The sequence below is a fragment of the Ovis aries genome, chromosome 11 (genome assembly GCF_016772045.2).
Source record: "Ovis aries strain OAR_USU_Benz2616 breed Rambouillet chromosome 11, ARS-UI_Ramb_v3.0, whole genome shotgun sequence".
NCBI lineage: Eukaryota > Metazoa > Chordata > Mammalia > Artiodactyla > Bovidae > Ovis > Ovis aries.
Genome location: NC_056064.1, coordinates 29,251,764 through 29,275,977, shown reverse-complemented (window position 1 = coordinate 29,275,977; position 24,214 = coordinate 29,251,764). Strand labels below are relative to the sequence as shown.

Genomic DNA, 24,214 nt, shown 5'->3' with positions numbered 1-24,214 from the left:
AATTGCCAAGAGACTATTAGAGGTACAAATTAGATAGATTTCAGGGATACAGTGTCAAACACCCAAACTTTCTAAGTCAACGGAAGTTTAATCCTGATGATTAAGGACCAAGAGTTCTCCTGGAAAGCCTACAAAATGTTGAGGCTGTTGCTATCATTGCTGTTGGCAACCAACACATGGCTTTCCACCTTCTTTAACTCTGGTCAGTCATCTGGGCTAAAGGACTTATTTTCTCATAATTAATTTGTGAGTGAGAAAAAAAAAGTTCACTTTGGCTTGAAACTTTATACTGGCTATCCATTTCAGAAGAAAGATTTAGAGGACTGAAGGAAATGACCAACCTAGATAGCATATTCAAAAGCAGAGACATTACTTTGCCAACAAAGGTCCACCTAGTCAAGGCTATGGTTTTTCCAGTGGTCATGTATGGATGTGAAAGTTGGACTGTGAAGAAAGCTGAGCGCAGAAAAATTGATGCTTTTGAACTGTGGTGTTGGAGAAGACTCTTGAGAGTTCCTTGGACTGCAAGGAGATCCAACCAGTCCATTCTAAAGGAGATCAGTCCTGGGTGTTCTTTGGAAGGACTAATGCTAAAGCTGAAACTCCAGAACTTCGGCCACCTCATCTGAAGAGTTGACTCATTGGAAAATACTCTGATGCTGGGAGGGATTGGAGGCAGGAGGAGAAGGGAACAACAGAGGATGAAATGGCTGGATGGTGTCACTGACTCGATGGACATGAGTTTGGGAGAACTCCAGGAGTTGGTGATGGACAGGGAGGCTTGGCGTGCTGCAGTTCATGGGGTCGCAAAGAGTTGGACATGACTGAGCGACTGAACTGAACGGATGTTTTTTTAAAGAAAGAGAAACGGGAAGATAAAGATATATACCTAAAATAATAAGCATCAGATAAAATCAACTGGTATGCTGAAATCTAGCTTAAAAAAATCATAGACCAAAGATATACAATCACTATGAAATTTTACTAAGAATTCAGATGTTTTAATTCAAGAGTCTTTTAAAGTTATCTTCTGTTTAGATAAACCATGACTTCCACAAATTTTAAGAACAGATTATAGAAAAAGACTTTTATATGACTTAGGACAAAATCATTTGTTGCATTTTCAGCTTTCATTGTACTTATCCTTTTACTTACCTAATACCTTTGAGTTAATCAGGAGTATATTTGTGTTTATCAGGTATTTTCAACCTGGAATTTTGTTCAAAAAACAGATTTCCCTTTTCATACATCCAACTTTAATAATTTTCACATTCAATTAATAAATCTAGTTTTAATAATTTGAGGCAGGAGGAAAATTTGCCTGAGTAGTTGAGTTTTAAAAATAGGTTCATTTAGATGGTAAAGCCATTAGAAATAGTTATTTTCCATTTCTTTTATAATCACAACGTCAAAAAAAAAAAAAGGCAGGGGGTTTGGAAAAGGAAACAAAAGAATAAAAGCAAGGAGAAGAAGAAAAAATTCTGAACACATTGCAGATGTTGCTGGTTGAAACGTCAATTACTCCACATTTGTCAAGGATGGCTAATAATACAGAGGATAGAATAGAGGCTTAAATACCACAAATACTAAGCTATCAAGATAAGGCTTTCAAATCAGTGATCTGCTCTTCCAGCACACTGGCATAGCACACAGGAGTAAGTCCTCAAGTCAAAGTGAGGAATAAGCACAGCCACTGACCATAAAGCAATGGGAAGAGGTCCACCTGCACCCTGGTTCACCATTCAGCTCTGTTTCTCCATCTAGGTATCTGCTGCCACCAGTAACCTGCAGCCATGAGTTCAGACCAGGAAATGGCTATTTTTGGGGAGGCTGCTCCTTACCTCCGAAAGTCTGAAAAGGAGCGCATCGAGGCCCAGAATAAGCCTTTTGATGCCAAGACCTCAGTCTTCGTAGTGGACCCTAAGGAGTCCTTTGTGAAAGCGGCCGTGCAGAGCAGGGAAGGGGGGAAGGTGACAGCCAAGACCGAAGCTGGGGCGGTGAGTAGAGCATCTGGAGGGCATGCGATTGGGCCCCACTGCCCGATAGGAGAGCCGACACTTCTTTACTGATCTGGCTCCTCCTGTTTGACTTGACAGACAGTAACTGTGAAAGAAGACCAAGTCTTCCCCATGAACCCTCCCAAATATGACAAGATCGAGGACATGGCCATGATGACCCACCTGCACGAGCCTGCTGTGCTGTACAACCTCAAAGAGCGTTATGCAGCCTGGATGATCTACGTGAGTTTGTTCTCATGGACCCTGTTCACACAGGTGGTTAATATTTTGAAAAACAGTACTAATGTCCTGATGAAATAATTACATTCCTTTTTTCCTTTATGGTGCAGACTTACTCAGGCCTCTTCTGCGTCACCGTCAACCCCTACAAGTGGCTGCCGGTGTACAATGCAGAGGTGGTGACGGCCTACCGAGGCAAAAAGCGCCAGGAGGCCCCGCCCCACATCTTCTCCATCTCTGACAACGCCTATCAGTTCATGCTGACTGGTGAGTGGGGTGTTTGCCATGTGCATCTTGTTAGGAGATGAGACTCTAGCAGAGAGAGACTAACCATAGGAGAAAGAGACTCTACTCCTCTCAACACACTCTTTGAGGTGGTCCTTTAATGTCATTGCGCTTTGCCCAGAACCAACCAAAACATACTCCAGATTATAAGGTGTATCTGGAATTAGAGCGGTCATACTATGAATCTTCTTCCTGGAATGCTGTCTCAGCTAGACCATTCTAAGGCACAACAGCACCTTGGGGAAGGGACTGAGAGATTTCCTCTTCAGAGAGAGTAGAATATCAAAATGAGCCTTTAGTTTTCCCTGAAAATGCGACTAAGGCCATGAGTACTTCCAAAGCTACCACCTTCACTGTGCTGACTCCTTCTCCCACACTAAAAATATCTCTAGTGCCTTTTTTCATTACTTGTTGTACTTACAATAAACATGCTACTAACTTGTCATCTAACTTGTCACGGTGTGCATTTAGTGCAGAGTATAAAAAGAGAAAGTCTGCTGCTTCCTTGCAGTGCTCTGTCTCAGCGGTGGTCTGTAAGCTGATGCGATGGGGGAGCCTCAGGGAGCAGGAGAGGGGGGAGCTGGGAAAGGTGCTGGGCCTGGGGACCACCAAGCCCTCAGGATTGCTGAAAAATACTAGCTTCATACCATTGTATTAATTTACCATTTACAAATATATTTAAAAATGGTATTGACTGCCTATAATTTCTCTTTTATAGACCGAGAGAATCAATCAATCCTGATCACGTAAGTAGACTTTTGCTTTGTTTTCATGACTGAAATAGCTGCTGGTTTTAGGAACTCTACTGATTTGGTTATTTTTTTTTTATCTTGATTTCTTTTACACAGCTGTAAACATTATATATTATATATTGCATGCCTGCTCAGTCCGTGGGATTTCCCCGGCAAGAATATTGGAATCTGTTGCCATTTCCTACTTCAGGGCAAATATTTATTTTAATTAAAAAATTTTAATGTACAAATACATCTTTGTGTATTTAAATTAAACTATTTTTTGTAGCTTCTTCCTTTTGTTTCACAGTTATTAAGTTCTTTCTCATCCCAATGGCTGAATAATAGTTAACTTTGTCATTCATATTTGTTTTTCATAATTTTATTTTTTTAATTTTTATTTTTTTACTTTACAATATTGTATTGGTTTTGCCATACATCAACATGAATCCACCACTGGTGTACACATGTTCCCCATCCTGAACCCCCTCCCACCTCCCTCCCCATACCATCCCTCTGGGTCATCTCAGTGTATCAGCCCCAAGCATCCACCCCGAGCATCCTGTATCATGCATCGAATCTGGTCTGGCGATCCATTTCACATATGATATTATACATGTTTCAATGCCATTCTCCCAAATCATCCCACCCTCGCCCTCTCCCACAGAGTCCAAAAGACTGTTCTATACATCTGTGTCTCTTTTGCTGTCTCGCATACAGGGTTATCATTACCATCTTTCTAAAGTCCATATATATGCGTTAGTATACTGTATTAGTGTGTTTCTTTCTGGCTTACTTCACTGTGTATAATAGGCTCCAGTTTCATCCACCTCATTAGAACTGATTCAAATGTATTCTTTTTAATGGCTGAGTAATACTCCATTGTGTATATGTACCACAGCTTTCTTATCCATTCATCTGCTGATGGACATCTAGGTTGCTTCCATGTAATGGCTATTATAAACAGTGCTGTGATGAACATTGGGGTACACGTGTCTCTTTCAATTCTGGTTTCCTCGGTGTGTATTGCCCAGCAGTGGGATTGGTGGGTCATATGGCAGTTCAGTTTCCAGTTTCTTAAGGAATCTCCACATTGTCCTCCATCGTGGCTGTACTAGTTTGCATTCCCACCAACCGTGTAAGAGGGTTCCCTTTTCTCCACACCCTCTCCAGCATTTATTGCTTGTAGACTTTTGGATAGCAGCCATTCTGACTGGCATGAAATGGTACCTCATTGTGGTTCTGATTTGCATTTCTCTGATAATGAGTGATGTTGAGTATCTTTTCATGTGTTTTTTAGCCATCTGTATGACTTCTTTGGGAAAATGTCTGTTTAGTTCTTTGGCCCATTTTTTGATTGGGTTGTTTATTTTTCTGGAATTGAGCTGCAGGAGTTGCTTGTATATTTTTGAGATGAATTATTTGTCAGTTGCTTCATTTGCTATTATTTTCCCCCATTCTGAAGGCTGTCTTTTAACCTTGCTTATAGTTTCCTTTGTTGTGCAGAAGTTTTTAAGTTTAATTAGGTCCCATTTGTTTATTTTTGCTTTTATTTCCAGTATTCTGGGAGGTGGGTCATAGAGGATCCTGCTGTGATTTATGTCAGAGAATGTTTTGCCTATGTTCTCCTCTAGGAGTTTTATAGTTTCTGGTCTTATGTTTAGATCTTTAATCCATTTTTAGTTTATTTTTGTGTATGGTGTTAGAAAGTGTTGTCGTTTCATTCTTTTACAAGTGGTTGACCAGTTTTCCCAGCACCACTTGTTAAAGAGATTGTCTTTTCTCCATTGTATATTCTTGGCTCCTTTGTCACAGATAAGTTGTCCATAGGTATGTGGATTTATCTCTGGGCTTTCTATTTTGTTCCATTTATCTATATTTCTGTCTTTGTGCCAGTACCGTACTGTCTTGATCCTCTACATAGAAAACCCTAAAGACTCCGCCAGAAAATTACTAGAGCTAATCAATGAATATAGTAAAGTTGCAGGATATAAAATCAACACACAGAAATCCCTTGCATTCCTATATACTAATAATGAGAAAATAGAAAGAGAAATTAAGGAAACAGTTCCATTCACCATTGCCAACGAAAAGAATAAAATACTTAGAAATATATCTACCTAAAGAAACTAAAGACCTATATATAGAAAACTATAAAACACTGGTGAAAAAAAATCAAAGAGGACACTAATAGATGGAGAAATATACTGTGTTCATGGATCAGAAGAATCAATATAGTGAACATGAGTATACTACCCAAAGCAATCTACAGATTCAGTGCAATCCCTATCAAGCTACCAATGGTCATTTTTCACAGAGCTAGAAGAAATAATTTCACAACTTGTATGGAAATACAAAAAACCTCAAATAGGCAAAGCAATCTTGAGAAAGAAGAATGGAACTGGAGGAATCAACCTGCCTAACTTCCAGCTCTACTACAAAACCACAGTCATCAAGAGAGTATGATACTGATTTGGTTTTTATCTGACAGTGGAGAATCTGGGGCAGGAAAGACTGTGAACACGAAACGTGTCATCCAGTACTTTGCAACAATTGCAGTCACTGGGGAGAAGAAGAAGGAGGAACCAACTTCAGGCAAAATGCAGGTGGGTCAGGTTGCCAGGTCAGCGTGTGAGCTGTCAGGTGAGGAACTCCCAAGCCCCAGATGTGAGCACTGCTCTTGCCTTGGCAGGGGACTCTGGAGGATCAGATCATCAGTGCCAACCCCCTGCTGGAGGCTTTTGGCAACGCCAAGACCGTGAGGAATGACAACTCCTCTCGCTTTGTGAGTCTCTGGGTCACAGAAGGGTTTTCTTGGGTCTTAAATGCTCACAAAGGCATCTCTCAGTCGTTATTTCAATCTCTTCTTACTCATGTGCTGTTTTGTACATAACATCGTCTTTTTCACTTGCAAGGGTAAATTCATCAGGATCCACTTCGGGACCACAGGGAAACTGGCTTCTGCTGATATTGAAACATGTGAGTAACAGGACCTTCTGAACAGAATCCAGAGTGACAGTGATGGACTGGAAGAACATCTTACAGCTCCTGCTGGGCCTAAGAGCCTGTGCAACACCAAACATGCCCTTGGGAAACGCCAGTCTAACCAGAGCCGAAGGTGTGCTTCACCCACTTCAGTCAGGAGCTAACTCTGATATAGAAACTGCCAGGAATTGTTGGGCTTGTCAGAAGGATTTCAGCCTCACAAGACATTTCAAATTTTTCTATGAAAAAACTAAGACTAGGGGTACATTAGTTGAGTTTAGTGTATGAGATTTCTTCCTTAGTGTGAGCTTGATAAATCCTGCTCTTAGTAACTACTCTATTATTAAGTGAGCAGAGATGCTGAGGAGGAACAGGTTATCAATAATCAATTGTCAAGGATCCTATGTATGAGAAATGAATATGTCTTGAGACAGACAACTTTAGCTTCCTTCAAGAGGGGTAAGAGTAACCACAGTAGTAAAGACAAAAATACATGGTACCTCATAGGACCATTCAGCTGAAATCACAAGGGGCCAATGAAATTTTTAGTTCATGACCCCATGATCCAAAGTCACTCCAAGAACGTGATCAGTTTTCCCTCTAATCCCATGTCCGCTTGCCATTGCAGATCTTCTGGAGAAGTCTAGAGTCACTTTCCAGCTGAAGGCAGAAAGAAGCTACCATATTTTTTATCAGATCATGTCTAACAAGAAGCCAGAACTAATTGGTATGCAAGAGCTTAAGTATATTAATTTAAAAGCTAACATCTTTATTAGTCCCTTCTAATGTAAAACATACACCCTAAATTCTACGTACCCAGAAATGCTCCTAATCACCACCAACCCATATGACTATGCCTTCGTGAGTCAAGGGGAGATCACAGTCCCTAGCATCGATGACCAAGAAGAGTTGATGGCCACAGACGTAAGTTTCACAGGCAGTTTTTAAAATGAATTGTTATATATGGGAATGACAGTGACAACCCTGCTGTAGGTGTGGTTCAGGACACAGTACAAAGTCTCCTAAATAAGTGAGTGTCTTATGTCCCAATTCTGTCCTCTCATCTCTCCTGGCAGAGTGCCATTGAAATCCTGGGCTTCACTTCGGATGAAAGAGTGTCCATCTACAAGCTCACAGGGGCAGTAATGCATTATGGGAACCTGAAATTCAAGCAAAAGCAGCGTGAGGAGCAAGCAGAACCAGATGGCACTGAAGGTACCAAATGAATCCCCAACTGGGTTAAATGAGAGAAAATAGGCTAGTAAACCGACTCCAAGCTCATGTCTCCTTTACACCTGAGCATCTGATGGACACACAAATAAAACCCCACATAGCAGTGATTCCCTCCTTACTCTGCCCATAGGTGTTATGGGGCCACAGTAGGCCATGCTGGATATCTGAATTGTGTCTCTGCAGTTGCTGACAAGGCTGCCTACCTCCAGAGTTTGAACTCTGCTGATCTGCTCAAAGCCCTCTGCTACCCCAGGGTCAAGGTCGGCAATGAGTTTGTCACCAAAGGCCAGACTGTGCAGCAGGTAAGTGCACAACCTCTGTGAATCATACATTTTCCAGGCCTTCAGGTCATGTCTTTAATAAGAGCACTAATTATTACTCTGTCCATGAAGGTATACAATGCAGTGGGTGCCCTGGCCAAAGCTGTCTATGAGAAGATGTTCCTGTGGATGGTCACCCGCATCAACCAGCAGCTGGACACCAAGCAGCCCAGGCAGTACTTCATCGGGGTCTTGGACATTGCTGGCTTTGAGATCTTTGATGTGAGTTAGCAGAAACTTTGCACGAGAAAAGCTTACCAATCTTGCTGTGGCAGTCATTACTACAAAGAGTCTATAAAAAAGTTAACACCGTAACACCTTAAATTGACACATCAAAGACAATCAAAAAGTCCATGAAAGGGTATCAACTTTGGGTTCAAACTCCACCTCTGTCATTTCCTACCTGTGAACTTCGATAATGGAAATGTTATTGACCTCAAACAGGGTAAATTCAACTAAGACCTGTAGAGAAAGCTCATAGCACCCCAGATAAAGGATCTACTTCTGTGAAGCTTTTGCCATTACAAGATTTCTGGATTTAAAGACCTAAGTGCCATCCCCCAGCACATAGTTAGCAATTTCATAGTTAGCAGAGATGGCTGTGTGGAAGACAAGGACAAATTCAAAGCACAATTCTGAGATTCCTACCTGCCCTCCATGGCCAGTAGAGGGGACGGAAATGGCATGGTAAAGAAACTCAAATTCATCTGCCTGAGACAGAATACCTCCTATACAGTTTACCCAAGTCTTCTCCCCAACAGCAGTGTTTCAGGTATGTCTGATCCGGAGGTCTCATTTCCACACCTTTCTCTATGAGTGCACTCATGGACACTGGATGAGATTGTCTGGGTTTAGGAACAAAAGCATTTCCAGAAATCCTCAACCCAACATGGGAAGAGAGAAATAATATTGTTCTAAGCAACAATATGAAGAGTAATTCACATATTTTCAAATGAGAGCTTAGGACAGTGTAAACCAGCAAACTTTTTGAGAGTTTTCAATAACAGTTTTTTACTGAGATATAATTCATATCTCATGCAGTTCACCCAGTTAAGTACTGAATTCAATGATATATTTACAGATGTGTGCAATAGATTTTAGGACATCTTCATCCACCCAGTGGGCAACCACTCCCCACTAAGCAGTCAGTTCCCATTTCCCTCTTACCCCATCCCCTGGAAATCTGCTTTCTGCCTGTATGGATGTGCTTATTCTGGACATTTCATGTAAATGACATCATACACTATGTAGAGCTTTGAACCTGGCTTCCTTCGCTCAGCCTGGTATTTGCAAGGTTCACCTGTGTCTTAGAACCCCTTTGGCTTCTGCGTATGGGGACATCGCTCTGAGTTGGGTTGTGTTTTCATGCAGGGAGCAGTTAGGCTAACTATGTAAGAAGAGTCCTTTCAAAGAGAAGCTGTTATCACAAGAAGAATGCTCACTTCTTTTTTCTACTTATTTAGTTCAACAGCCTGGAGCAGCTGTGCATCAACTTCACCAACGAGAAACTGCAACAGTTTTTCAACCACCACATGTTCGTGCTGGAGCAGGAGGAGTACAAGAAGGAAGGCATCGAGTGGGAGTTCATCGACTTCGGGATGGACCTGGCCGCCTGCATCGAGCTCATCGAGAAGGTTCGCCTTCCTTTCTCAGACCACGGGTCCCACTGCTGACCCGTATTTAGAGGAAAATCACAAATCTCACTGCACACTCGGGTAAAAGGTTTCTATTGGTAACTAAGATCAGGGAAGGTCCTTTGGCCGACTCTGAGGTAGATGATCTGGTAAAAGGAGACTGAGTCTTGCCTAGAGTCCAGAACTCTACCCTCCCTCATAGTCTGATGACAAGTCTGATTCTTAAACCATCTCTCCTTATTAAAGGGCTCCGAGGAGAGCATGATTCACTTATTTCTGTCCGTTTTGGAGTCATTCCTGCTGGCATTTGAAGGCGGAGTTCCTAGTACTTTAAAGCAGGGGCTCTCAGTTGTGCCAAAGACCCCACAAGTACTGAGTAAACCTGCACATCCCCCTAAGCTCGCTCCTGGAAATCTTCTGGGGAAAGGGTGGGGTAGGGCCTCGGAATCTGCATTTTTACCAGGTGTCTCTGACACAACCCACTGGCAAGTCACACTTGGAGGAACACTGCTCCAAGGCTTTGGGGCAAAGACACAAACTCCACCGGAGGTCCTTCCTTGTTCATCTTACTCTCCATCATATCCCAGAGCTCAGCACACACCTGGGTATTGATAGGCACCCAAGTAATACTTGCCATTTAACAACTTCTGACCAAAGAAATCAGTTTTCACTAACTGTAAAGAATGATACGATGTACTTACTCAAGTAGGATCAGAATGCTACCCACTATTTCTGCAGGCAGACAATTCAAGTGACATGTTTCTCTTCTTCTCTCAGCCTATGGGCATCTTCTCCATCCTAGAAGAGGAGTGCATGTTCCCCAAGGCCACGGACACCTCCTTCAAGAACAAGCTTTATGAACAGCATCTTGGAAAGTCCAACAACTTCCAGAAACCCAAACCTGCCAAGGGCAAGGCTGAGGCCCACTTCTCCCTGGTGCACTATGCGGGCACTGTGGACTACAACATTGCCGGCTGGCTGGACAAGAACAAGGACCCCCTGAATGAGACGGTGGTCGGGCTGTACCAGAAGTCTGCAATGAAGACTCTGGCTTTCCTCTTCGCTGGAGGTCCAAGTGCTGAAGGTTATGTTTAAGATCAATTATATATTCTTAAGAGTCTCAAAACAGAAATATATTGCTTATCAGAGACAGATATAACAAAATCTACCATTGAAAATACTGGCCAATGTGGAGCTAATAGAATGAGGTATATTTAATAAGCATGGTATCATTCTAAGATCACCGACTTTCAAAGCTACAGTTGACACTATGGATACTCTGTCTATAGCCTCATTTCACCAATGAGGAAACAGAGACTCCAAGAGGTTAAGAGACTTACTCAGGATCATAGAGCTTGTTTATACCATTTTAACAATATTGGGTTTTTCAAGGATTCAGCTAAGCTAGAAATGAGGACATCTTTTGTCAGCCTACCAGTGCTTAAGAAATTGAAGTTTTATTCTCCTAAACCCCAGTGTGCAAGTAACAGGACAAAGGTATAGGCAAATAGGAAATAGGAGTTCCTTGCAGGTTTCCAGAGGTTCACCACCTGGGACCAAGCATGCAACTTTGCCTTCGCTCCTGCAATTGTGTGCACTAAGGAGGCATTACTACACTGTCTCTTGGGTACTTCCTTCAGGGGACAGACTTGGCCTGTTTGGAGTAGCTGTCTCCCATCCCTTCCCCACATATATTCTTTTCACCCACAGGGGTTTTTTGTTCTTGTTGCTGTTGTTCTAAATGCCTAGTACATGAACCAACACATATTTTCTTAATCTAAAGTTGAAAGGGGAGAGACATGGAAAGATAGGAATGACACGAGTGAATGAGTGCAAATTTAAATTCTCAAGGGAATTTTGGCAGCCCTGATGTCTATGGATAATTGTAAATAATTTTAATTTTTCCATTTCATGTTTCAGAGGGTGGCGGTGGAAAGAAAGGTGGCAAGAAGAAGGGTTCTTCTTTCCAGACTGTGTCAGCTCTTTTCAGGGTACAGTATATTCTTGAATTCCAAAGGGTTACTTTTGTAAAAAATAATATGACCATAACTTAAAAAATTATTTTAAATAAATATATGGTGAAACTGAGGTAGTGACATACTAAAAAAAAAAAAAAAAAAAACCAAAAAACTGGAAAATTCCTTAAGGAAAAATTTAGCAAAAAGACCCATGGTGTGTCTCTTCTTCATATAAACTTTTAGATAAATTAATCATTTACCCCTTAAGCCCAATATCTAAAAGCTCTGAGAGTAAGCAAATTTCACATGAAATCAAACCCTCTTTGAAGCAGATGTAGTCAGTTACATCTACTTCATATGACTGAAGTCTCAATACAAATTTTCTCTGATTGGCAGCACTTGAGGAAAATAAACTGAAGTTGGCTGATTTTTTGTAATCCATTATTTCCTCTCTATAATCCATACATATGATTTCTCCTGGTCATCATGACTTATTCTTCATTGAGACAGCTCATTAAAATGTGAAATGGGGGCAAATTCACTAAGGATCATTGTTAGGAACTCTCGTGTTGATGCAAGTAGAAATTACTTTGAAACTTTTAACATGGTTCCACAGGAGAATCTGAATAAGCTGATGACCAACCTGAGGAGCACTCACCCCCACTTTGTACGCTGCATCATCCCCAATGAAACTAAAACTCCTGGTAAGGCACTTCGGATACCCAGACAAGCTCCAGTGTGACTTCTCAGGAGACTATTATATGGAAAACATGTCTTTTTTTAGGGGCCATGGAGCACGAGCTGGTCCTGCACCAGCTGAGGTGTAATGGTGTGCTGGAGGGCATCCGCATCTGCAGGAAGGGCTTCCCCAGCAGAATCCTGTATGCAGACTTCAAACAGAGGTTTGTGTCTCTTTATTTTTCCCTTTCAGTGTGTTAGTTTATATAAAAATTGCCATTTTTATCTACAGCTCATTTTTATCTACTGCCATCTACAACTCATTTATAAGACTTTTCCTTGAAAAATGAGCTTCAGCCATTTTAAAGGTGATTGTAAAAGAAAGAAGCCTTGGTTTACATAGTCATTAAGTTTTTCATCCTATCTTCTCAAGTTTTACAAAAGGCATTGATGGTTTTAATGGAAATTTTTCCTCCAAAACTCAAATTAATTTTTTCAATGGTAGCTACCAAGAGTTTCATCTTCCTTTTCAGTGAAAATCCACATTTTTATATTCTTTTTATTCTGACAGATATAAGGTTCTAAATGCAAGTGCTATCCCAGAGGGTCAGTTCATCGACAGCAAGAAGGCTTCTGAGAAACTTTTAGGGTCTATTGACATTGACCACACCCAGTACAAATTTGGTCACACCAAGGTACCAGCAACCCTAATTTCTATCATAATTCACCCCCGCTGGGCTTTCTTATGAGCAGAAGTAACATATTTAACTTGTACTCTGGCAAGGTTTTCTTTAAGGCTGGCCTGCTGGGAATTCTAGAGGAGATGCGAGATGAAAAGCTGGCTCAGCTCATCACACGCACTCAGGCCATTTGTAGAGGGTTCCTGACGAGAGTGGAGTTCAGGAAGATGATGGAGAGAAGGTGAGGAAACAAGTACAAGTCTCACTTCTCCACATTTTCATAGCTTAATCCAGTCATTATTTTTGTTGAGAGATGTTAACTTTCCACATTCTTCTTCACTTGCCTCTTTTCTTCCAACAGAGAGTCCATCTTCTGCATCCAGTACAATGTCCGTGCTTTCATGAACGTCAAGCACTGGCCCTGGATGAAGCTGTATTTCAAGATCAAGCCCCTCCTCAAGAGTGCAGAGACAGAGAAGGAGATGGCCAACATGAAGGAAGAATTTGAGAAGACCAAAGAAGAGCTGGCTAAGTCAGAGGCAAAAAGGAAAGAACTTGAAGAGAAAATGGTGACTCTGATGCAAGAGAAAAACGACTTACAACTCCAAGTTCAATCTGTGAGTATGAGACATTGCACAGTTCAGCTACATATCATCCAATCAGTGACTGGATATGAGGCTTTTTTAAACTGAAGATTCATAAATAAATGGTTTTCATTGAAACATTTGTTATAATTGTTTATCCTTCAAAAACTCTAAAACTCAGACCTAAAGAAGAGTAGATGCAAAGTCACAAATTATGCCCTATAGGTTCAAGGCACATTCATGCATAGTTCCGTCATCAGTGAGCAAAGTCACACACACAAAAAAAATCCATAAACATTTTCCTTTCTTTCTAGAACCTTCCCTTCATTATACTGTTCTCCCCTTAATAAATGTTTTTGTGCATAAAATGAAAGTTACGTTGCTTTTACCAGGACAGAAAAAAGGCTAAATTAATCCCCCCTCAAATGTGAGAAAACTGATCCCTAGAATGAATAAGTAACTTTTCCAAAGTAGCCAAGGAGCAGATTTTGCCAAAAGGCTAATTTTATTGATTTGACCTTCTACACATGGATATTTGGAAGAAATTCACTATTATATTTATTTAATCAGTAGGTTGCAATTACTAACATTTTGTCCATTTGATTAAGTTGACAAGTTAGTTAGCATATGTGTTGACCATTCTGACTGAGTCATTGAAGTTTGCTCATTTTAATACATTGTTGTGTATTTGCAGATACAGCTTAAACAAATGAATATGTTTCCTTTCCCCTTCTAGGAAGCAGATGGCTTGGCTGATGCAGAGGAAAGGTGTGACCAATTGATTAAAACCAAAATCCAACTTGAGGCAAAAATCAAAGAGCTAACTGAGAGAGCAGAGGATGAGGAAGAGATCAATGCTGAGCTGACGGCCAAGAAGAGGAAACTGGAGGACGAATGTTCAGAACTGAAGAAAGACATAGACGACCTTGAGCTGACCCTGGCCAAGGTTGAGAAGGAGAAACACGCCACGGAGAACAAGGTACAAATTGTGACCCATTTTAAAGTGTTCACAAGTGTGAGCTTGTTACTGATATATTTAACTGCATGTTTAATCCTGAAATTATTGAATGCGGAAAGTACTGTTATAATTATGTCATCTCTTTAGTCTTCATCACTTTTATCCATTTACCTTGACCTTTATCTCCCATATTTTTCAGCCACATAGGCCTGGGTTAACTTGTAGTTTCCATTTTTCATCTCAGGTTGATATTATTCTAAAATATTACTGTGTTTCTCATCAAGACAACAGGATGTCATTAATATTCCTGTAATTTGTTTAACTCTAAAGGTGAAAAACCTCACAGAAGAGATGGCAGGTCTTGATGAAAACATTGCAAAGCTGACCAAGGAGAAGAAGGCCCTTCAGGAGGCCCACCAGCAGACCCTGGATGACTTGCAGGCAGAAGAAGACAAAGTCAACACCCTGACCAAATCTAAAACCAAGCTAGAACAGCAAGTGGATGATGTAAGTGTGAAAAACACGGTGTTTCCTCTTAAGGTGAAATAAACAATTGTGACACTCAACCATCAGTAGTGCTCATAAGCCTTTAATTGCTGATTTGAAAATAATAATTAAAGCTTTCATGCTATTTGCTGTATCTTTTAAAATTCTCCTGTGTCTTTGAAAGCTACATTCAGTGCTTAAGAACTGAAACAAATAAAATGCATTATAAACTTAGCTTGAAGGATCTCTGGAACAAGAGAAGAAACTGCGCATGGACTTAGAGAGAGCCAAGAGGAAACTGGAGGGTGACCTAAAATTGGCCCAAGAATCCACAATGGATATAGAAAACGATAAGCAGCAACTGGATGAGAAACTCAAAAAGTGAGTATGAGAGAATACATTTGTAAGCTGCTCACTATCTGGATCTCAAAAATATTACTTCACGGCACACAGAAAAAACAAATACAAATAATGACATCTTTGACTTTTGTACTTAATGAAAACGGTACACTTCTGACTTGTAAAACACCCACTTAGCACTTCCTCATCACCAGCCATACAAAAATGTTCAGTTACACATAGAAAAGAAGACTGGCAAGAGGACACGGCGTGAGCTAACATGCTGCTCTCCTCACAGGAAGGAGTTTGAAATGAGCAATCTGCAAAGCAAGATTGAAGATGAACAGGCCCTCGGGATGCAGCTGCAGAAGAAGATCAAGGAGTTACAGGTAAGTCCGTGGTTTCCGTCAGTCTCATCCATCCTGACAAAATTACCAATGAGCTTAACGCAGCTCACAATGAGCTTCTCCCCACCTCCAGGCCCGCATCGAGGAGCTGGAGGAGGAGATCGAGGCCGAGCGGGCCTCCCGCGCCAAAGCAGAGAAGCAGCGCTCAGACCTCTCCCGGGAACTGGAGGAGATCAGCGAGCGGCTGGAAGAAGCCGGCGGGGCCACTTCCGCCCAGATTGAGATGAACAAGAAGCGGGAGGCCGAGTTCCAGAAGATGCGCAGGGACCTGGAGGAGGCCACCCTGCAGCACGAGGCCACGGCGGCCGCTCTGCGCAAGAAGCACGCGGACAGTGTGGCCGAGCTGGGGGAGCAGCTCGACAACCTGCAGAGGGTCAAGCAGAAGCTGGAGAAGGAGAAGAGCGAGATGAAGATGGAGATCGACGACCTGGCCAGCAACATGGAGACTGTCTCCAAAGCCAAGGTATGTACTAACCTGTTCCATTTCATCTTATTTTCCATGACTCAAAATGACTGAGTTTCTATATGATCTAATCTAACTGTACAAGCCTTAGACATTATTTCAAACTTTAAAATTATTAATAGATATTACTATATTGAAATAAATCATTTTAATCTTCCAATCTCCTTTGTAGAAAAACCACTTTAAACTTTGTCATTATTACCATGAAAGAATGAAAATACAGAAGAAAAAAAAACTTATATAAAAACCATATTCTCCATGATGCAGAATTTAAATGACGTTCTTGTTCCAAAAGACAATAATTTAACTTTTACAATAGTTCATTTATTCATTTAGCCAAAATCAGGTGTCTCTGACTTTGCATCCAAGGCACTGTGCAGAGCTTTGCAGTAGATAGGAAGGTAAAGAAAACTCAGCCCCTTTGTGCAAAGAGTTACAGCTCCCCAAACTTCCAAAGAGAAGCATGTTATCTTTCCCTGTTTTCTACTTCCCACCACAGGGAAACCTCGAGAAAATGTGCCGTACGCTAGAGGACCAACTGAGTGAAGTGAAAAGTAAGGAAGAGGAGCACCAGCGCCTAATCAATGAACTGTCAGCCCAGAAGGCACGTCTACACACAGAGTCAGGTCAGCGAACTTGGAGGGCCTGGAGTGCAGGGTACATCTATCAAAAAGGAATCATTTCTTTGGCCATGTACACCCCTTTATCACTGATATGTTATTCCTCCGTCTTTTTACTGTGAGCCAGCAGGATGATTACAAGTTATAATCAGAAAAAAATTTAATCTCAATGGGCTGAAGAGATTTTTTTTTTTTTGCCTCAGCATTACTCAAACCACCCCCCTCCACTTTAAAATACCGAGGAAAACTCCCACACTTTTTGAAGAAAAGAATAAGAAATAAACTTCTCAACAGCATCAAAGTTCTTGAGTTACTCTCCCTATCATATGAAATAACAGAGTTCTGGTGTTATTTCATTCATTAAGCTATTCTTCACCTAGACAACAGAACTAAATCACCACATTCTATCTCTCACAGGTGAATTTTCACGACAGCTGGATGAGAAAGATGCTCTGGTGTCTCAGCTATCCCGAGGCAAACAAGCATTTACGCAACAGATTGAGGAATTGAAGAGGCAGCTAGAAGAGGAGACTAAGGTGAGAATTCTCCAGCTGATGCCTTCAGTCACTCTGCAGCATATCACGCTATCCACCTCTACACTGAGAATATCAGTGATCAGAGCACAAACTTAGAATGCACACTTTCTGTCGGTCCAGGCCAAGAGCGCCCTGGCCCATGCCCTGCAGTCAGCCCGCCACGACTGTGACCTATTGCGGGAACAGTACGAGGAGGAGCAGGAAGCCAAGGCCGAGCTGCAGAGGTCAATGTCCAAGGCCAACAGCGAGGTGGCCCAGTGGAGGACCAAGTATGAGACGGATGCCATCCAGCGCACGGAGGAGCTGGAGGAGGCCAAGTATGAGCTCTTAGCAAGGCGGGTGGAAAGAAATAGACTCTTTAATATAGTGAAAGAAAAATAAAAGAAAGAGACTATTCCATGGAGATAGGGGAAGAATTTCAGCCTATTTATGTAGAGTGGTGGACTCCACCATATTCTCCTTCTGTCAGCCCACTGTATGTCCACTAGAGAATGGGCCAAGACCAGAACCCTCACCCTATTTCTTTCCACCAAAATGAATTAGTAACTATCAGCATATCCTTTATGAATTAAGAAAATTCATTTTCTTTTTACTATGAATATTATAATTAACAGCAATCTGTTTATCCTTACCTGGAGTACTATTAGTTCAGAATAAGACTATCATCCTTTCCCATCATTTAACTAAAACCAGTACCAATGAACTTACTAATTACACACGCTGTGGAATAAAACTCATGGGAGGTAGACATGGAAGGAAAATAACCATTATATTCTAGTGAAGGAAGTTTTCTAAAGTTTGATTTATCTCAGCAGTTGTTAGAATTAAACAGAATGAGAGAGTCTGATGAGCTTTTGCAGAGGAAGCATCCTGGTTATGAGTGTGGGCTGAAAGAGAGCAATAAGACTTTGGAGAAATGTAATAAGGGAATAACATTTATTCTCTTAAGGGACCAAACCTAGAAAACTATTGATTAATTGTATGACATTGACAGTGTCACTCTGGGCCACAGTTTCCTCATTTGTAAAGAAGACAATACTAGAAAATGGTTGAGGATCCTATTCAAAGTTAAAAGTCTTTAGTGCCAGGCTTCCTGTTCATGGCTGTCCCTTCTTCCTCACCCTCACATCCTCACATTGCTTGCTCCATTAAAGTGCTTACTCAGAATCTCCATACCCCCTCCACCATTACCACCAGCAAACACACCAAAATGACCTCATACATTGTTGAATATCTCCAAGATAAAAAAGAATTCACTAGGGAAAACAGAATTGCAGAAGAGATAAAACAGATGCTGAGAAGGTATTTTAGAAAACTATAACAACTCATGGGCAAAGGAGCAAAAAGTCTTGGGGAAAATATGCTAGTCAGCAGCTTGATAATGTTCATGGCGGTAACTCTGACTCTGCTCTTGGTCATTCACACTGACCAACTTCTCAGGAAGAAGCTGGCCCAGCGTCTGCAGGAAGCTGAGGAACACGTAGAAGCGGTGAACGCCAAGTGCGCCTCCCTTGAGAAGACCAAGCAGAGGCTCCAGAATGAGGTTGAGGACCTCATGCTCGACGTGGAGAGGTCCAATGCTGCCTGCGCGGCCCTCGATAAGAAGCAGAGGAACTTTGACAAGGTGGCTCAGCCTATACAAACTCCACCCATGTTTTATTAATACTTAGTCTCCCTTTCTCCATCAGCTGACAATTTATTATTTTTCAGGTCCTATCAGAATGGAAACAGAAGTATGAGGAAACTCAGGCTGAGCTTGAGGCCTCCCAGAAGGAGTCCCGCTCTCTCAGCACTGAGCTGTTCAAAGTCAAAAATGCCTATGAGGAGTCCCTGGACCAACTCGAAACCCTAAAGAGAGAAAACAAGAACTTACAGCGTAAGCCTTTGTAATCTTTCAATTTCAAAAATGGTAGACAAGTATCTTCAATTTTTCATCTTTCTCAACTGAACTTTGTATTTTATTATTAAACTACAGAGGAGATTTCTGACCTGACCGAGCAAATTGCAGAGGGAGGAAAGCATATCCATGAACTGGAGAAAGTAAAGAAACAGATAGAACAAGAGAAGGGTGAACTTCAGGCTGCTCTAGAGGAAGCAGAGGTACATGCTTTGTTTGCTCACCTATGCATTATACATAAATTGAAAAATTAATAGCCACTGAGATCTATCACGTTGCAAACTTTCAGGGGATAACTCATGTTATTCAGCAAGAAATACTGAATTGAACCTTAGGAATATAGAACTAAAAGGCTAAAGTAAGTTGTATTAGAGTTTGTGAGTTTTTCTAATGCCTGCTTGAAGAAATCATCATAATGTACTCCTCAAAGGCACTCCTTAGATAATTTAAATGTTTCTTTTTCTAAAGGCATCTCTCGAGCATGAAGAAGGCAAAATCCTTCGCATCCAACTTGAGTTAAATCAGGTGAAATCAGAGATCGACCGGAAAATTGCTGAAAAAGATGAAGAAATTGATCAGCTAAAGAGGAACCATCTCAGAGTTGTGGAGTCCATGCAGAGCACCCTAGATGCTGAGATCAGGAGCAGGAATGATGCCCTGAGGATCAAGAAGAAGATGGAGGGAGACCTCAATGAAATGGAAATCCAGCTGAACCATGCCAACCGCCAAGCTACTGAGGCAACAAAGAATCTTAGAAACACACAAGGAGTACTGAAGGTACATTGGGATAAACAAACATGGTGTTATACAGTCTGGGAGTAATTGTGTGAGTCAAATTTTAATATTTCAGGAGGACTATATGCCATAAGTCATCTGAATAGTACAGTAGTTAATTGAAATTTTGCTGCACACAGTTGAAAAACAGCTTAATTCTTAAAAGCGCAGGGCAGAATTTACTTTGTCATCTGAAAAGACGACAAAGTGATGAGGGGTGACAGGACAGAGTGATGAATGATTTTAGCTACATATCACTGCACAAATCACTTCACTTACGTGGACTGCATGTGTTTAATGTATAAATAGAAACATAATATGTATATCTCTATTTATTTAACATTTATAAAATAAGACCATTTTATTAGCTCATCTCTAAGGATACTTTCCTAATCCAAAATTGTATAGCTTTATTCGTGGCATTTTCTTTAATGACTCAGGATCTAAAATAATATAACATCACGTGCTTGGGTAGAACTGCCACCCAAGCTACAAAGAATTTGTCTTTAAAGAGACTTGAGGATTTTTCCTGTCCAATCATGCACTCAGTTGTCAAGATCAATGTGTGTACGTGACCCTAAAGTAGTATTTGCTTTAACTGGAGCATCAGTAAGAGCCCTTTGCTCCATCTGCGCAGGACACTCAGCTCCACTTGGATGATGCCATCAGGGGCCAGGATGACCTTAAGGAGCAGCTGGCCATGGTTGAGCGCAGAGCCAACCTGATGCAGGCTGAGATTGAAGAACTGAGGGCATCACTGGAACAGACAGAGAGGAGCAGGCGAGTAGCAGAGCAAGAGCTTTTGGACGCCAGTGAGCGTGTGCAGCTCTTGCACACACAGGTGAGGTTTGGGACTATGGTTGAGCAAATCCACTCCCTGAAGCTGAAGACCATTGCAGAGGATAAGCTTGTTCAACAGTTAGGAGGAACCTTGGCAAGGAGTTCAGGAAAATGCACAGCAGTAAATATGCACTGGGGTCCAGCAGATTCACAAATACATTTATAGGCTGGCTTAATCATGTTGATTTGAAATAATTTACTGTTCTAGAAACTTCTGTTTAAAAAAAGCACAAAAGGCCCTCTATTAATAATATTTACAACATCAGTAACCCATCTTATCTTGTAAGTCTAAGCTGCAAACAGATAAATCAAATGCAAGAAGGCCACATTTCAAATGCTAGTCAGCATTTGTTGTTTATAATGGATTTGTGAAATCAGTGGTGGTTATATCCTCACAATGGCTAATAAGCAGCACTTAATATTCATGTAATAAATGTCATGGAAAGATATTCACAATATAATAAGTTAAAAAAGCAATTTAATCATATAGAAAGCATTATCCTTTCTTTTAAAAATACCCAGAAAACATCCAGAAGTGTAAACAAAGGTTTTATCAACAGTTATCTCTGGGTAGTAAGAATATAGTAATTATTCTTTGTCTCTTTTTTGCTAATTTATATGTCAACTAATGTTTTTTACAATAAGCATATATTATTGTAGACTTTCTTAAAGTTGCAATATATGGAAATAGCCATCATGAAAAGTTAAAATCACATACTACAAAATAATTTTAAAATCAAGTTAAAATGCAGTATTTTTGTTACTCATCATTAGTATCCCTAAATTGACTGTATATTTCAAATACTGTCAACTTTCTAAAAATGTAAGAGATCCTTGGTTCATTTTTGTACCAATAATGATGCTATTTATCCATATAGAGCCAACAAATATGAATAAACAACTAAAAATTAATAATCCATTCATCATGAGCTATGCGATGCTACCTGCAGCACTTCATATTTTTTCCTGGGGCAGTGGTCGTGCTTCATACTTACAGCAGCCACTGATAATAGTTGAATATGCTTGGTATCCAAAATTAATTTTCATCTGGAAGAATCTAAAAGAATTTTTATTAATAGACATAGTAGGTAGAAAGAAGGGAAGTGAAACTTAGAGTCTACCTTTGATTTGGTTTTTATTCTGAATATTTCTTATGATCAATAATTTTATGCCTAGTAAAAATAACAATGTAAATAGGTATAATACAATTAAATGACCTTGTCTTCTTTTTTACTAATTTGAAACAGAACACTAGCCTGATCAACACCAAGAAGAAGCTAGAGACAGACATCACGCAAATCCAGGGAGAGATGGAGGACATTGTCCAGGAAGCTCGCAACGCAGAAGAGAAAGCCAAGAAGGCCATCACTGATGTGAGCAGAGGGCCACCCAGGGTCGTCAAGCTAGAATCTTGATGGGCTGTCTCAACTAGTTTTATTTTACTGCTAATTAGGCGGCCATGATGGCTGAGGAGCTAAAGAAGGAGCAGGACACCAGCGCCCACCTGGAGCGAATGAAGAAGAACCTGGAGCAGACGGTCAAGGACCTGCAGCACCGTCTGGATGAGGCTGAGCAGCTGGCCCTGAAGGGCGGGAAGAAGCAGATCCAGAAGCTGGAGGCCAGGGTGGGGCTCCCAACCTGTTCAACTCCCATGCTGCTAGTTACAGCCAAGTGGCTAACCATCTTTGTACTCTTACAGGTGAGGGAGCTCGAAAATGAGGTTGAAAATGAACAGAAGCGCAATGCTGAGGCTGTCAAAGGTCTTCGGAAACATGAGAGAAGAGTGAAGGAACTCACTTACCAGGTGACAAGCTTTTCCATGTAATTCAGGCCTACTGCTTTCAAGAAAATAAAAATAAAATGTTTTCAAATTATGACACTATCTATTTGCTACCTCTTTCATTGCAGACTGAGGAGGACCGCAAGAATGTTCTCAGGCTGCAAGACTTGGTGGACAAGTTACAAAGCAAAGTTAAAGCCTACAAGAGACAAGCTGAAGAGGCTGTGAGTACCTCTACAGCGAGAGAAAAACATTTAGGAGCAGGCCAGGTTTTGTGGAGACAGAATTTAAGAGGCTTTTTTAAAGGCAAAGAACACAGAATTGGGAATATGAAATTGGGTTTGAAAAATGAATATTTAGAAGGAAAAAAACCATAACATCAATTACTGGAGCCTTGAAGATTCAGGTTCATCTCTTCTGAGATCTCCATAAGCAGTTTTCCAGACATGGTAGTATAGAAATGTTTCTTGGTTATAACTCACTTCCCTCCCTATCTAAAACACTCAGCAACAATGAGTACTCGCAGAGGTGTGCAAATGAGAGCTCTGAATCTAAGCCTTATTTAAGTTTATGATGAATCCACCTAGAACATTTCTTTTTTCATTTGGTTGCAGTTCTCTTTCTCATGGGCTTCCCAGGTGGCTCAGTAGTAAAGAAACCGCCTGCCAATGCAGCAGTTTCTGGTTCAATCCCTGGGTCAGAAAGATACCCTGGAAAAGGAAATGGCAACTTACTCCAGTATTCTTGCCTGGGAAATCCCATGGACAGAGAAGCCCGGTGGGCTACAGTCCATGGGGTCACAAAGAGTCGGACACAACTGAGTGACTAAGCACTTGTGCGCACTGTCTCATACAGTTAATTCTAAAATCCTTTCTTAAGATTCTCTGCATCCAATACTACCACGGTACCTACTTTTAAGAGTTTGTTTTACAGAAACAAGATTGACTCAAATTCCTTCTACTTTGATCTCCCTGTTGTCACTGTAGCATCTTAAGTTTACCAAGAAGAGAGTTAAATAAGAGATAATGAACAGGGAGTTGTAAGCCCAAACAACACAGAGGCGAATGTGTGGGATGCCCTGTCCCTAACAGGTATATTACCAAAGAATAGAACCTTCTGTTTCTCACTTACGAAGCAAATCCTGTAGCTGCTCCTAGTAACAAAGGCAGTAAGAATCAGGAAATATCACATTTTCTTGTTCTCTCAAATGTATTTCTTTTCTCAGGAGGAACAAGCCAATGTTAATCTTTCCAAATTCCGCAAACTCCAGCACGAGCTGGAGGAGGCTGAGGAACGGGCTGACATTGCCGAGTCCCAGGTCAACAAGCTGCGGGTGAAGAGCCGGGAGGTTCACACAAAAGTCATAAGTGAAGAGTAATTCATTCTAATGCAAAAAGGTGACCAAAGAAATGCACAAAATGTGAAATTCTTTGTCACTGTCAAATGTAATTTTAATATCAAGGAAATAAATCAGCAGAGAATTTTGCAATCTAAAAATACATGTGTCTCTTAATTACAAGCTCAACAGTGCTATTAGAACTAAGTCATTTGTTCAGTATTTGTTATGCTCCTACTGTGTGCAGTCAGAGACAATGACAAAAAACGAATGTGGTCAGTGAACCAATTTTCATAGAAGGCAAGTGAAATGAAGCAAAGGTGTTTAATGGACCCTCAATTCCATTCAACCATTTTTACTGAGTACCAAGAATGTGTCTGTACAGAAATGGGCACCATGGATATGACCACTGTATCCTTGCTCTTGAAGACCTCAAGCCAGCAAGTCATGGCA

General features: G+C 41.0%; 1 protein-coding gene and 1 long non-coding RNA gene across 3 annotated transcripts in view; one reads left to right on the top strand and one right to left on the bottom strand.

The window, feature by feature from the left end:
* Positions 1-24,214, bottom strand: part of LOC132657410 (uncharacterized) — a 95,376-nt gene that overhangs the window by 38,626 nt on the left and 32,536 nt on the right. The gene's annotated exons all lie outside the window — the stretch shown is intronic.
* Positions 1,788-23,914, top strand: LOC101111980 (myosin-4). The gene is made up of 37 exons (XM_060395436.1): positions 1,788-1,997; positions 2,097-2,240; positions 2,348-2,504; positions 3,241-3,268; positions 5,745-5,859; positions 5,946-6,038; positions 6,169-6,232; positions 6,867-6,965; positions 7,059-7,162; positions 7,315-7,453; positions 7,655-7,773; positions 7,864-8,013; positions 9,255-9,425; positions 10,203-10,509; positions 11,346-11,416; positions 12,000-12,087; positions 12,168-12,285; positions 12,633-12,756; positions 12,846-12,982; positions 13,103-13,358; positions 14,062-14,304; positions 14,614-14,790; positions 15,005-15,150; positions 15,407-15,497; positions 15,589-15,978; positions 16,478-16,604; positions 17,016-17,134; positions 17,255-17,451; positions 18,575-18,758; positions 18,845-19,010; positions 19,110-19,234; positions 19,500-19,808; positions 20,443-20,646; positions 21,893-22,018; positions 22,099-22,449; positions 22,554-22,649; positions 23,651-23,914. Exons 1-37 carry the CDS (start codon positions 1,794-1,796, stop codon positions 23,801-23,803), a joined length of 5,892 nt encoding a protein of 1,963 aa, XP_060251419.1. The 5' UTR covers positions 1,788-1,793; the 3' UTR covers positions 23,804-23,914.

Coding starts and splice junctions, on each gene's coding strand:
- LOC101111980 (XM_060395436.1), top strand. CDS start 1,794: ATGAGTTCAGACCAGGAAATGGCTATTTTTGGGGAGGCTGCTCCTTAC. Junction 8,014..9,254: donor CTGGCTTTGAGATCTTTGAT/GTGAGTTAGCAG, acceptor CTACTTATTTAG/TTCAACAGCCTGGAGCAGCT. Junction 13,359..14,061: donor TACAACTCCAAGTTCAATCT/GTGAGTATGAGA, acceptor TTCCCCTTCTAG/GAAGCAGATGGCTTGGCTGA.